The 14,556-nt window shown below is 41.2% G+C and overlaps 2 protein-coding genes and 1 non-coding gene across 3 annotated transcripts in view; 2 read left to right on the top strand and 1 right to left on the bottom strand.

Annotated features, from left to right (window-relative positions):
* The window catches only part of LOC135711155 (histone demethylase UTY-like), a 269,948-nt gene extending 258,702 nt beyond the window's left edge, over positions 1–11,246 (bottom strand). The window contains exons 1-4 of the mRNA XM_065233900.1: positions 11,017–11,246; positions 10,801–10,867; positions 10,281–10,734; positions 10,072–10,180 (exon numbers count right to left, since the gene is read on the bottom strand). Of these exons, the coding sequence (XP_065089972.1) occupies positions 10,072–10,180; positions 10,281–10,734; positions 10,801–10,867; positions 11,017–11,078 (692 nt within the window). The 5' untranslated portion in view covers positions 11,079–11,246. The remainder of the gene's footprint in view (positions 1–10,071; positions 10,181–10,280; positions 10,735–10,800; positions 10,868–11,016) is intronic.
* TRNAE-UUC (transfer RNA glutamic acid (anticodon UUC)) lies at positions 9,343–9,414 on the top strand. Its single transcript has one exon. It is a non-coding gene; the product is annotated as a tRNA-Glu (tRNA).
* Positions 11,247–11,728: 482 nt separating the features above from the next.
* LOC135710823 (uncharacterized) lies at positions 11,729–12,675 on the top strand. The gene is made up of 2 exons (XM_065233517.1): positions 11,729–11,940; positions 11,996–12,675. Exons 1-2 carry the CDS (start codon positions 11,781–11,783, stop codon positions 12,607–12,609), a joined length of 774 nt encoding a protein of 257 aa, XP_065089589.1. The 5' UTR covers positions 11,729–11,780; the 3' UTR covers positions 12,610–12,675.
* The last annotated feature ends 1,881 nt before the right edge of the window (positions 12,676–14,556 follow it).

Here is a 14,556-nt window from a genome sequence, read left to right as displayed (position 1 = left end):
TTGAATAAAATTTGGAAAGACTGTTATCTTCCAATGACATTGAAAACAATTAAAATAGTCGCAATACCAAAACCAGGTAAAGACCAAGCCACAATGGAAGGTAAAAGACCGATTTCATTAGTCCCTATATTTACAAAATTAATAAACTCTGCAGTTTTACATAAACTAGTTCAACATTTAGAAACTAATCAGTTAATTCCGGACACATCTTTTGGTTTTCGTAAAGGCACCTCAACTGTAACGTGTTTAAACTATGTAATAAATTCCGTGAAAAACAACAAAAGAGACAAAATGTTAACAGCAATAGTCTTTATTGACCTATCTAATGCATTCAACGCAGTTAAAACCGACATCTTAGAGCCAATTTTGCATAATTTTAAAATTCCAGAAGAAATCTCGTCATGGATTGTTCAATTTCTAAGAAACAGAAAAATTATTTTCAAAACGAAAAACCAAACTTTGTCCCGTTTTATATCAAATGGCTTACCGCAGGGAGATGTTTTATCCCCCACTTTGTTTAACATATATACTGCATCTTTGCATAGCATTGCTAGTTCGGATACCTGCTTAGTGCAATATGCCGATGATTTCGGTTTAATAATAAAAGCCAAAAATCTGGAAGAGTTGAATAAAAAAGTCCAGGAAAAAACAAACATACTAATAGAAAATTTAAATAAACTAAATTTTAGCGTTAACGCGCAAAAAACTAAAATAATCCTATTCCAGAGCAGTAACAATAGATTATCCGTAAAAACTGATAGCCAAGAGATAGAAACAGTCAATTCACACGTTTACTTAGGAATAACATTAGACCGATATTTGAGCTTCGGTATACACATAAAAAATACAAAACAAAAAATAGTGGATCGTCTTAACATGATAAAAGTAATAAACAGTGTAAAAACTGGTGCACATCCGGAAACCATGATAACCATATATAAATCAATATTCAGAAGTGTAATTGAATATGGATCAACGATTTACAATAACGCTAGCAAAACCAATAAACAGATACTCAAAACAATAAATAATCAATGCTTACGTAAAATTACAGGATGTACTAAAACCACCCCAATCAATTCTCTAATGGCAATAGCTGCATCACAACCACTAGAAATTAGACACCAATTCATTGCCTGTAAAGAAATAGCCAGGTACATTCATACTCAAAACCCAATTGCTGACCAGTTAAAACGTGTAGATGTAAATGAAAGTACCGATTTAACCTACCTGGAGTCAATATACATAGATGAACTTAATACTTTTAATAAAATTTCACCTCTTATGAATGTACAAAATAGAAATATTCAACTCAGCATAGAATCAGTTTTACCTGGAGTTACCTCTGCTAAAATGAATACAAATCCAATTAAACTTAAACAGATAACGTTGGGATTATTGAACGGGAAATATAAAAATAAACCTGCAATATTTACAGACGCTTCTAAAGATAGTTCAATTTGTGGCATAGGAATATATAATTCAAACAACAAACAAAGATACTCTTATAAACTGGATAACGAAACTTGCATTACTACAGCTGAAATAATTGCAATAGATACAGCCTTAACCATAATAGAACAAAATCAAATTTCAAATGCAGTTATATACACAGACTCAAAATCAGCGTGTCAAATAATAGAAACAGGATCACATAGTAACAAGATTCCTGAACTAATAAATCAAATAGTTACCAAAGCTTATGAATGGAAAACAATTATTCAATGGGTGCCAAGTCACGTAAATATTCTAGGGAACGAGATTGCAGACAGATTAGCTAAACAAGGATTAACTGAGAAAAGAACCATATCCAATTGCATTTTATTAAAAGATGCTTTTGTAATTTTTAAAAATAAAATGCACAATAAAACAAATCTGTGGTATCGGGAATATTCTGATTCAAAGGGAAAAACATTTTTCAACTTTCAACAAACAATCGAAAACGTATCTTGGTTTTACAATAAAAATTTGAACAACTACCAGATAAGGCTGCTGAATAGATTGCTAACTGGTCACGACTGGTCAAAAGTTTGGAAGGCTAAAATGAAGCTAATTGACGACGAAAATTGTGAAACTTGTGATGAGCCTGAAAATGGTGAGCATATTGTGTTGCACTGTTGTAGATTTGGACGAATACGAGCAAAATATTCATTCGATAATAGATTCCGTACTTTAATTGAATTATTCAACAGCAGAGATTTGAATTTTTACGTCGAAGTTTGCACCTTTCTAGGAGAAATTAAAATGGACATTTAGTCGATTTTTCTTTTTTCTTAACAATTTTTTGATTCGATTTTGAAACGTCGGTGACTCCAGGGGTGTGTACGGTTCGTTTGGAGACTACTGGGTAATCCGAACACTAACGACACCTGTCTTTTGGAGCTAAATACCCATGCGTGAACCAAATACGCTACGAAGAGATAAATCAATAGGGCTTTATAGTCGTTGTTACTTTGCCCTTTCCCAGGAGCTGTCAAATGATAGCTCAAATAGAGAAGAAGAAGAAGAAGAACATTCTTTGAGCTTGTACAGTCGTATTCGGTACCATTTGTCTCTCCTTGGCCTTTCTGAGTTCCCACTTCATCATGGCCCAATAGGTTTCGATTGGGCCAGTTCGGTGGATTCATGTCCTTGGGGACAATATGCACCGAATTAGCCTCATACCCTTCCAGCACGCTTTTAGAATAGTGAAGCTAAATCGGGCTAAAACAATAGTTTTTCACTGTGCTACCTCAAAAATGGCAGCAGACGTTTTGGAAGGCTTCATTTCTGTAAATTTGCCATCATTGATGGTGCCCTTTGTGACGAATATTTTACATCTTTTTCTACAGATGCAGATAGCCTGCCAAATAAGGTATTTTGATGCAAATTTCTACATTTTCTTTTTCTTGAAACGATCATCCACTTGGAACTCATCTTTTCCGGTATAAAACTCCTGTTCTATAGTATCTGTTAGAAGTCAACTTTGACATATGTTTCATTATTTATCACACAGAAACGTTTCCGTGCAGAGCTTCCTTGCGCGGGTTTTGGTAACAGTTTGCTGGCGTTCATCGCGGTTTGGGAAGTTTTGAACCTGGAATGCATGTAATCCAGCTCTTGCCTTGACCTTCTGTACGTTACTTTGCGAAACACCGATCTTTTTGGCAACATCACGTGTTGAAATGTTGGGATTTCGGTTGAAATTATCCTTCACCTTTCCCTACGTCTTCTTAAATGCTGCTACCGGTTTCCTTCCTGCATCGTGCTTGTGATCCAATGTCAACCGGTCCTTGAATCTGTTTATAACTCTTGATTCGGTTGATCTATTGATATGCAGTATTTTTTTTAAAGCACCATGGGACAACTACGGATTTTCCATGTAAGCGTACAAAATTTTTCACGCTTTTTAGCATGACTCCTAGGGGAAGTACAACTTGATCTGAAGTATTATTCGGTGTAAAAAGTGCTCAAATTGATATTAACTGACAAGCGGAAAGCTTCAAAGTAAAAAAATAACAGTATAACCACAGACAAACAGACATATTTCTCACTGTAAAACATCGTCGCTGAAACATTAGCGCCATCTGTTGAGTACACTGTGGTCAACGCAAGGGAATTGACTATGCGCGCCACAGGTGGCGCTATTACCAACTACGATACTTTTATATTGACCGTTGAATGCTTGTTCGATGAACAACTTGCGAGTGTTATGTCTATTTGTCTGTGGTGTAACTTTAACGTATACACTAAATGACGTTTCACCGTTGTTGTTTATGTTTACTACAGCTTTCTGTTTGTCATTATTTTTGCCTAGATTTTCGTTTTCGATAGCTCTGATCGATTTCGGCATTGGCTTTTGATGCTGATAGGGTTAAATACCCCATTTCCGGTCTATTAAGCACAACCCACCCTTAATCTTTCTTAATTTAGCGCAGCTTAGCACCAAACGGAATGTTATTATTATTGATGACTTCCAAATTTATTTACCTTTCTGTACGTATCGTAAGATTTGATAAAGAGAAACCAATCGTTGAGATATTGTCAAAAGTCTAAAGCTGCTTCTTGACGCCAAACTCAGCCTACGGATTCTAAACTCGGCTTAACGCATTGGAACGCCATTGAAACGCCAATGAATTCACTTCGGCCTATCGGATGAAGATAAAAATTGATTCGGTCGGAGCGCTTCTTTTGTTTTTGGGAATAATGGGTGCAAACCTTCATATCACGTGTTCTCATCGACTTCGTTCCGTAGCTTATTAACTAAAGTATCGTACCAAACGCATAATTGACTTGTTAACTCTGAAATCATGGATTAATTTGAAGCTTTCTGCTCGATAGGCCCAAAATGGGCGATTAGGCCGAAGTAGTTCTCTACCCTACTTGTGGCTTTCCTTCCCCTATCTTGACTCACTTCCATCTTAGCCGCATCGAAACAGACAATAACGCAATTTACAGGATGTAAACAATACACTTCAAAGAGAAACTATGCAAAGTTTGTTTAATTTCCGCCTAGTACGAATAAAGATACAGCCAGTTGAAAGTGTTGCAATAATTTCGTTTGCCCTTTAGATCTCAGATTTAATTTTTGGTATCCCTTACTTAGGAAAAGTTCAGAATTCCAAGCTTGAAGAAATATTCAAGATTCTAAGTGAAATAGTTGAGATATCGGACTTCAGAATTTAATTTGAAATTGATATTAAAAATAAATGTTAAGTCTCCAATCATATTCCCGTATTTCGGGGAAAACTCGTACAATCGTAGAGACCCATTTGCAGGTACAGTCAACTTTCGCTCGTTGGGCTAAACCTGTAGCCCACTTAGTGAAAGGCTTTCATTAGTTGGCCTGAGCTGTCAAGTTGAAAATTGGTTGAGGGATACACCGATTGTTTATTATCATCACAATCCTTTAGCAACTATCCAAATTGTTCATACATGAGCCCCTCGAAAAAGAAATAGCACTGTCAAAAATAACGTTTGACTTCGATTAAGGTGGACTACAGCCGAACTAACCCACCTAAAGATAGCCCTACGAGCGAAATTTGACTGTACCTATCTATTGATTTGTTTATTGTCAACATCAACAGACTCGATGGTTTAACTTAAAATTAAAGTCATAATTTAAAACTACAAAACATTAAAACATGATCATTGACGATTTACGTCTTCGAATTGAATACTCGCTGCAGTCCGCCTATTGTACCGTTGAATGCATAGTTTGTCCGATGTAGTGGCATTCTCAGCATAACATTGTTACGAAGCATTCGTGGTTGGACGTTAATATTTACTTGCTCCAAGATTGCGGTGCAATCAATTTTACCATCCAACGGGATTTTGAAGTGCCTCTTCTGGTGCGAAGAGGCTCCAAGTCAATCAGCTAGCAGCGACTTTCATAGATGGGCAAATGAAACGGGTCTCTCCATTTTCAAACCGTATCGCAGAAAGCGGCGTTGAACCGACTCTACTTTCTCAGTACCATTGTTGTAGTTCGGACTCCAAATCTCAGAACAATATTCTAGAATGGAACGTAGCAGGGAGCAATACAGTCACTTGAGTCAATGGATGTCGGAGAAATTCTTAGCAGTTCTGAAGAAAAAGCCCAATGTCCTTGACGACTTGTCTACGACGTACAAGATGTGTTGCTTGGATGTAAGTTGAGAGTCCAGAATGGCACTTAGATCTTTTACATGGCTCACATGTTCAATAATGGATTCCCGGAGAGCATAGTAGGTGAGTAAAGGTGATGACTGCACACTTCGCAGGATTCACCGTCATTCGTTGGAGGAATTGACGACAATCATCGATCGAGCAGATCCGTGAGTAGATTTTGAGATCGTATTTATACGATAGTCGTCAACGGTCCCATATGACTTCCTTGAGGTATTCCTGACGTAGCTGCGAAAATGTCGAAGTGGCAGTCACCGTAGATTACCACCAATTGACGATTGGCGAGATATGAGCGAAAGCATCTCAAGAGATTTATGCTAACCCCGAGTCTATCCAATTCGGCGACCGCGATGGCGTGATTTATCTTATCGAAGGCAGCAGACAAGTCAGTGTAGATGACGTCTGTCTGTGACCATTCAACCATACTTTGCGTGATTTACGATGTCAGACACAGAACATTTGCCATCTGTTATCAACCAAGTTTGCGAGTGTATTCTCGGATGAGAGCCTACCTGACGAGCACGTTTCTCTAGCAGCCAGTAATGTTCCAATATCTGGTCAATCTTTGGCAGCTATCAACATCGATCTCGCTATGATAACTAGTCTTCATTTAAGCCTGGACCTGACGGAGTTCCTTCCATCTTTCTAAAGCAACACATCGATAGTCTGGTGGCTCCTCTCTGCCTTCCGTTCAAAATGTCCCTCTCCAGTGGGGTGTTTTCTTCCTGCTGGAAATCAGCTGAGATGTTTCCAGTGCATAAGAAGGGATGCAAAAGAAACATCGACAACTATCGCGGCATCACATCTTTTTTTTTTCCTTTGGTTTGTTTTTTTTTCCGTCGATCTTGTTTTCCGTGCTGAGCACCAATGCTACCGACGTGCCAGGAAGGCAGCTCCCACACCTGGACCCTACCTATCGACCCATCAACTCATGAACCGGGGACCAACGGCTTTACTTCCCCATCCGAAGGAAGGCGTGATCAGAGATGTTATGCCTTAGAATATCCCGGCGGCGCCGACTGGGATTGAACCCAGGCCTGCTGGGGTGAGAGGTAATCACGCTTACCACTACACCACCGGCGCCGTTTTGCGGCATCACATCGTTGTGTGCCATATCTAAACTGTTCGAGTTGGTCGTTATGGAACCATTAGTCTCTCACTTCAAGCAGCACTTGAGCGAAGACCAGCATGGTTTCATGGCAGGGCGGTCGACTACTTCCAACCTTCTGTGTCACAACTCATACATTACGGAGAGTATGACAGACCATATGCAAACAGATGTCATCTAAACTGACCTATCAGCCGCCTTCGACAAGTTGAACCATCCTATAGCGATCACCAAACTGGATAGGCTCGATATAAACGGCAGTCTCCTACGATGGTTCGCATCGTATCTATCTGATCGTCAGTTGGAAGTTGCAATCGACGACTGCCGATAACCTTCGTTCCCAGCCACTTCGGGTGTTCCGCAAGGTAGCCACCTCGGCCCGTTGATATTTCTTGTGTATTTCAACGACGTCAATTTCGTCCTCGACGGTCCACGACTGTCGTTCGCAGACGACATGAAAATCTATTTCCGAATCCGAGCCATCGGTGACTGCCACTTTCTCCAAGTCCAACTCAACGCTTTTGCTAATTGGTGCCAACTGAACCGCATGGTTGTAAATCCAACAAAATGTTTAGTAATCACGTTCTCACGGAAGAAACATCCAATTACATTCAGTTATATCCTAGAAGGCGTTGACGTACATCGAGTGAATCACATTAAGGATCTGGAAGTCACCTTAGATTGTCAACTCACATACAGCCAGCATATCTCGTACGTGATCGTCAAGGAATCCAGAATTCTCGGCTTCATTTTCAGGATAGCTAAAAGTTCCACGGACATCTACTGTTTGAAGTTGCTTTACCGCTCCCTTGTCCGGTCGGTGTTAGAATACTGCTGCCCTGTATGGAATCCCAATTACCACAGAGAAGAGTCTATTCAACGACGATTCATCTGTTTTGCCCTTCGACGATTGCCTTGGAGGGATCCTCATCGCCTTCCAAGCTACGAAAGTCGGTGCCAGTTAATTCACCTGGATCCTTTCTAGAGTCGAAGAGATACGACAAGGGCCCTGTTTGTGGCAGACATTCTACATGGCAGAATCGATTGTCCTTCTATTCTACAACAAATCGACGTTAACGTTCAACCACGAGCACTCCGTAACAACGCAATGCTGAGGATACCTTTTCGTCGTACAAACTATAGTTCGTATGGTGCTATCAATGGGCTACAAAGGGTTTTCAATCGTGTTGCTTCCTTATTTGATTTTCACTTGGCACGCGAGACGCTGCGTCAGAGATTCCGTGGTATATTTTTAAGAACTAGGAATTAAGTTGGACTTCACGGCTTGTTACTTGCAGCTTGTTACTTCTTGACTATATTTCCTAGTATTGCTTAATCCATCATTAGGACTAAAACCAGTCTGTTGATGTAGAACCAAATAAACAATAAACAGTAGATTCGTGGTAGTAGATCGACAGGATGTGAAGCCATGTTGATCTTCGCTTGGAAACTGCTTGCAATGGGAGAGCAGAGGCTCTATGATGACTAACTCGAATAGATTAGAAATTTCGCACAACGATGTAATTATCCACGTCCCATTTACTAGGGGTAAGAGGGGCATAGTGAACATCCCGTGCACCAGCTTGAACTTCCGGCCGTTCGGAACAAATTTGTTGGTGGTAGGATCAATATCACCGACAAACCGACATGACACTTAATTCTGACTTATGCCCGGAAATCGTAAACGGCCGATTTAAATGTGCAGTGATCCGAACTGTCAAAACCATAGGATTCTTTGATCTAGATAAAAATCATTTGTCCAAAATAGATCAGACACGAACCAATTCATAACTTTTGAATGCGGGTTCATGACTTAGCTAAATATTTCCCACGAACACGGAGCCAGACGTCAGTAGTGTGCTTTGGTCAGAAATTTGATTGTTTTTGCTATGTTCATTCATGTCGGTTTGTCGGTGTCAATATCATAATGATATTGAATCTACTACCAGTTGATTTGTTTCATGCAGCTGAAGATCCAGAGCCAAACTGCGGGATGCTCATTATACCCCACCTGTTCACTATGCCACTCTTACCCCTACCCTTTTTATAAAGAGGGAACATATGCACAAATTTCCAGCTTGATGGAAAAATGCCACACGAGATGGACAATCGGAACAGGTCAAGGAGATTCGGTACGGTAACAAAATTACTACACAGTAAAGAATTGTACTGTAATCATGATCTTCAATCATCCCTGGCTCTTCCTGAGAACTTTCTTCAATCTAGACTAAATGTGGACAAGTGTCCCCGTTCAAATTCAGTAAAACTATTCATAGGATATATTTCAAAATATACAATGCAGATCTTTGATTGTTGTTAATGGCAATCAATCTCTTGAAATCAGTTGATCGATTAGATGTGATTTATTGATAGTTGGGGCTGTCCATAGTTCATGTGGATAGTTTATGGTGGAAGGGTTCGCGAGTGTACTCAGTCCATACACATTTTTTTAGAATTGTCTACACGGTGGGGTCTAAAGTATCTTAAATAATTCTGTCCACGCGTCTATGCATCTAATTTAGAAAATTTTATTGAAATTGATATTTATTATTTTAGCCTATAGCATACCACAATGCCATACAAACATATCCCATATGGTCTAGTGGCTAGGATATCTGGCTTTCACCCAGAAGGCCCGGGTTCGATTCCCGGTATGGGAAATTTTTTTGTTAATAAGGCATTCCATGAGACAGCTGTCGTCAGCTGATTTTTTTGTTTACCGTGAAGTTTTGACAGTTCACAGTTGAACTGACAGATCTTTCCCGTTGAAAATAGCTTTGTTTATAAATCTAGCATCGGCTACGCCTGATCACTCACACACTTTTCAACTGTCAGGTCAACTGCGAAACGTCTCATGGATCATCTTATAGCTCCCGACATTGTCTGACTGTTTTTGTGAACAATTAGTTCAATCACAATTTCTCACGAATAAAAGTTCGATTTCGCAAATAAACTATACCAACTGCTAGAAGAATCACTCCCCTGAATCCTGTAGTTAGTTTGCGAGATTGAACGTTTATTCGCGATAAATCAGTGCTTGAAGTAATTGTTTACAATTACAGTTACGCCTAAATGTCAAATCAGTCCGTTACTGCAAATCCTAGCACTATTCTTTAATTTTTATAATCTAAGCCTGTGCAGTAGCACAATGTCATGCCAGTTAACTCGGTTAGAGGCACCTTATGCATAGAAGCATACTAATTTAAAGTTCAACTAACCCACGATAAGACAAAAAAAAGTCCCAATCAAACAATATAAATAAAGTACCCTCGATGTAACAAGCAACTAAAAAGACTAGCAAATCAAATCTCACTTACCATCGAAATGCATTATAGTGAAAGTACACCAGTCCCAGCCCGTACAGGAACGCCGGATCCTTCCAGTGGTCACTTTTCAGCGAGTAAAACTTCTGATAAGCCGACAGTGCTAAAATCGAAAACCGGTATCTATTTTTAGAACGACCTTGAACTTGAACAAAAACCCCTTTCGGAACGCGCGCGCACGCAGTTCTGTCTCCGAAACCTACCTTTCTCGTAATCCTCCAGCAACAGGTGAAAATGACCCAGCTTACAGTACGTCTTCGGATCGATATTGATATCCTTCACCACGGCTACTGCCACTTCACCACCACCCGCGCATTCCGTCCGATCCCCCCCGACCGGATCCGAACTCTTCCCCGTCACTTTCGCGTCTTCTTCACCCGATTCGGTCTTCACCACCTTTTCCGACAGATCTTTCATGTCCACATCGGACATGATATCTGCGGGAAGATGTTCATCCACCTTCATCGCGTCATCAGCGCCGCAGCCGTCGTCACCACCGCCGCCGCCACCGCCAGAGGAGTTGAGTTCGGTTTTGATTTTCACGTCCGATTCCGAAGGCGACGACGAATCGGATGACGCTCCATCCGTCGAGGCTTTGCTCTGTTGCTCCTTCTGGTTCTGAGCCTGGATCAACATCCGCTCCAGGTACTTGACGGCCTATAATGTAAGATTTTTCCGGTTAGGGTTTTGGGACTGGCTGGGGTTGGAATAAACTACGATTACCTTCAACACAAGAACCTTTTTCTTCTCATTTTCCAAGGCCGATAGCTTGAGGAATCCATATTGGCGGCTGGAAGAGAGAGTGATAAACAATTTGGGTGATTAGAATAATAATTCAATACTCAGTTATTGATCGCCAACTGAATCGAATCCCGGAAACGTTCGGTACAAACATAACCGGGCTCCGTCCCAGCTCGCGGAAGATCCGACGATACGAACCTGTCGAGCAAAGCCAACGCTTGCAGCTCCTGGGTGGAGATGTTTATCTCGTCCAAAATCATCACTTCCGACGCTAGAATGTTCAAACCGCGACGCGTCCGAGAGCTAGCACATTATTCGCACCGACGAAACCGGATTACCGAAACGATTTGGCCACTATTTTCCACGATAAACGCACAAAACTCGCCACAAATTCCCGATCCGCGTACGAAGAAAAACACTTTGGAAAACTGAAAAACTCTTCGACGATTGGTATATACTAACACAAGCGCACGCTTCCAGATCCCAGACACGCTATTTCAAAACAACCCAAATTTGAGTAGGATACACTCAGTTCGATCAAAATTGAACATACCCAAAAATTGGTAAACTAAGTTGGGAGTGACCAGTTGACAAATGAACAACATCGATTGGATTCAGGTCGATGTTGTCCATTTGATAACTTGTCACTCCAGCTTAGATTACTCATTTTTGGATAGGTTCAGTTTTAATTCATCTAGGTGGACTTTACCCAAAATTTGTGGAAGTTTTGAAATAGTGTGCAGAGTGATAATGACAGCTGAAACTGTTCTACGGGCGCCTTGCGAGATGCGAGCCGTGCTATCTGGCTGCGTACCGCAATATGTCTTTCATATCGACAAAAAAAATCGGACCAAAAAGTCGAACTTCATGAAAACAACCAAGATAATCATCGTCCGACGTCGTCACTCGGTCAGAAATTAGAAAAATAATTATAACAGAAATTGTCCCATTTTCTCCTATAAATGGAAGCCCAGCCGTCGGAACCAGTGCCGGAAGCGCAAAACTCGGATCCAGTCGATTTGCTAGCAGCGCGCCGAGAGGCACGAAGAAAACGCATCCTCGAAAACTCCAACAATCGGCTGACCAAGATAACAGGTCGAGAACACAATGAACCGCCTGCAGGTAAGAAGATTTCACCCCCTTGTGATCCCGAATCATCACCGATGACTATTTTCAGAGGATTTCACCGTAAAACCACCGGAGGTCATCTATCCGGACCCGGAAGTCGAGCGCGATGAATACCTGCAGCCGGAACGGCAACCGTTCGCCACTGCCTTACCCGGAGGATTCCCATTGGCCAATGGTGACATATTTTCCCTCCTAAACCTGCCTCTCGGTGCAGATCAAAGTGGCCCTATGCCCACTCAGCCACCACCGCCACCGGTACCGGAGACGGCACTAGTTAAATTCCTTCGTACCCGGGTCCACCTGGCCGTGATGGCCATAGTCATCTATCTGCTGTTTGCCATCGATCAGCAACACCTGATCGGCGGCAATGTCTTTATTCTGCTGCTCGGCTGGGAAATGGTGGAGGTTTTCCTGCTGAAAACCTACGAAACCAGGACGTCCTTTCTGGATGTCATCTTTCTGTTGGGAGGAATTTCCAAAAAGTACTCGCAAATCATCCTCAAGTTCATCCAAACCATCAACAAGGTGCTGAAGGACGTGGCGTTCTTCGTATTTTTCTTCGTCCTGACGCACCTGCTGTGGAGCCGGCTGGTGCTGGGGATCGAGCTGGGGTATGTCCTCGGGTACGACCAGCTGGAAAAAGGGCCGGATGTCGGTTCGTAGGGCGCCAATCGTCGGTACAAGGGTAAGTCTTAGGGAACTATTTATTTATTCGTTTTGATCGTGGTGGAGAGGGAGGGAATTATTGAAACATTTTTGTTTTCGTTGATTTTGGTTTTTAATCTTTGGCAATTGATGACGATTTTCAAGTCAATATATAAACATAAAGCACATTCAGTTTTCGTTGTTACGTGAATTCGTCGAGGAACTGTTCCCAGTCCGGTAGGAAGAGGCCCGTCAGGAGTAGTTGGTATGCTGTTGGGCAGAAGATGGAGAAGAAGAAGAACAAAACAAACCAATATATACTAAACTAAGTTAACTCGATACTAAGCTTAGGACTAATAACGGGATAAGCCTACTGGCTATGATGCTTATGACGCTGGATTCTAAATGAACTGAAGCGAACATTTTGGATTATGTCGTATGCAAAAAAAAAATGAGGCTTTCCGTTAGTCATCCGAACGTTCCTGGGCACTGGTTGTATAATTCCTACTTATTTAAGACCGTTGGATTTACGTCAAAGAGATAAACAGTCATCCTTCACCAAAAGTATCAACTTCAAACTGATTTCGTGTATGAACTACGGAACATCAGCTGGTTATGAAATCCGTAACAGTCCTATCCTATTCTATCTCTTCACCTCGCGGGTAAGATCGTGAGCATTATACCAAGATACACAAATTATTCTGCTAGTTCTCCGATCGGCGATCATGAACTAACATTCGTTTTGGTAGAGTTAAGCGTGTGCCCAATCCTTGCTGTTGCCTCCCTCTTAAAAGGCTCAAAAGCTTCTTCCACTGCTCTACGACCAATTGCGATCATAGCATTATAACCGAAATGCATGGCCAAAAACAATAAAATTTCTAACCAAAGCACACTACTGACATCTGGCTTCGCGTTCACGGGAAATATTTAGCTAGGCCATGTACCCGCATGCAAAAGATATGAATTGGTTCGTGTCTGATCTATTCTGGACAAATTATTTTTATCTAGATAAAAAAAATCCTCCGGTTTTGACAGTTCGGATCACTGCACATTTAAATCAGCCGTTTACGATTTTCGGACATAAGTCAGAATTAAGTGTCATGTCGGTTTGTCGGTGGCACTATCGTCCACAAAACCAAAGAGTATTAGCCATGACTTATCTTCGAATAAAATCTTCACTTCGTTACATCAAACGAACATGTCGTTCATCCATCATATAGTTAAAGTAGGTTAATGGATCTTGTCATCGTTTCAAGCCGAAAACCTTGAACCGATTCAAGACTTCCTGGAATTTAGCGGTTAGAGAACGGGCAGTTCCACATGGTTCCACCACCGACAAACCGACATGAATGACCTTACAAATTACCATGACATTTCTGATCGAAGCACAAAACTGGCATCTGTCGCCGTGTTCGCGAAAAATGTGTCGTGTCTAATCTATCGCGGACAAATCATTTTTATCTAGATACAAAGAATTCTATGATTTTGACAGATGGGATCGCTGCATATTTGAATTGGCCGTTATGGATTCTCGATCAAGAGTTAAGTTTAAGTTTCATGTCGCTTTGTCGGTGGGTCCACGCCAAATGACGAATCCGAAAAACTCGATCACCAACAAACCGACACGAATGACCATAGCTAAAACAATAAATTTTCTGACCAAAGCACACAACCCACACAACTGACATCTGGCTCCTATAGTCGCTATATTCATAGTCTGGCGGATAGAATCTCCGCAAATAGCGGAACCAATCGAACAAATCACGACCAACAACAGAAAAGAGCACATCAGCGATTGCGAACAAAACTTCGGAAACCCTTTTCTCGTGACTCAAGGCTCGCCTACGCAAACTAACACCATTTTTGGGTTGGCGAAAGTTTCCCCTATCCGATAATGCCGGTAATTTGCGTCACTGCACATTTAAATCGGCCGTTTACGATTTTCGGGCATAAGTCAGAATTAAG

The sequence above is a fragment of the Ochlerotatus camptorhynchus genome, unplaced genomic scaffold (assembly GCF_037179485.1).
Source record: "Ochlerotatus camptorhynchus isolate MF236.1 unplaced genomic scaffold, CSIRO-AGI_Acam_v1.1 ptg000037l, whole genome shotgun sequence".
NCBI classification, from domain to species: domain Eukaryota; kingdom Metazoa; phylum Arthropoda; class Insecta; order Diptera; family Culicidae; genus Ochlerotatus; species Ochlerotatus camptorhynchus.
The sequence above is the reverse complement of the archived record's forward strand: the minus strand, read 5'-3'. Positions and strand labels throughout refer to the sequence as shown.

Coding starts and splice junctions, on each gene's coding strand:
- LOC135710823 (XM_065233517.1), top strand. CDS start 11,781: ATGGAAGCCCAGCCGTCGGAACCAGTGCCGGAAGCGCAAAACTCGGAT. Junction 11,941..11,995: donor ACACAATGAACCGCCTGCAG/GTAAGAAGATTT, acceptor GACTATTTTCAG/AGGATTTCACCGTAAAACCA.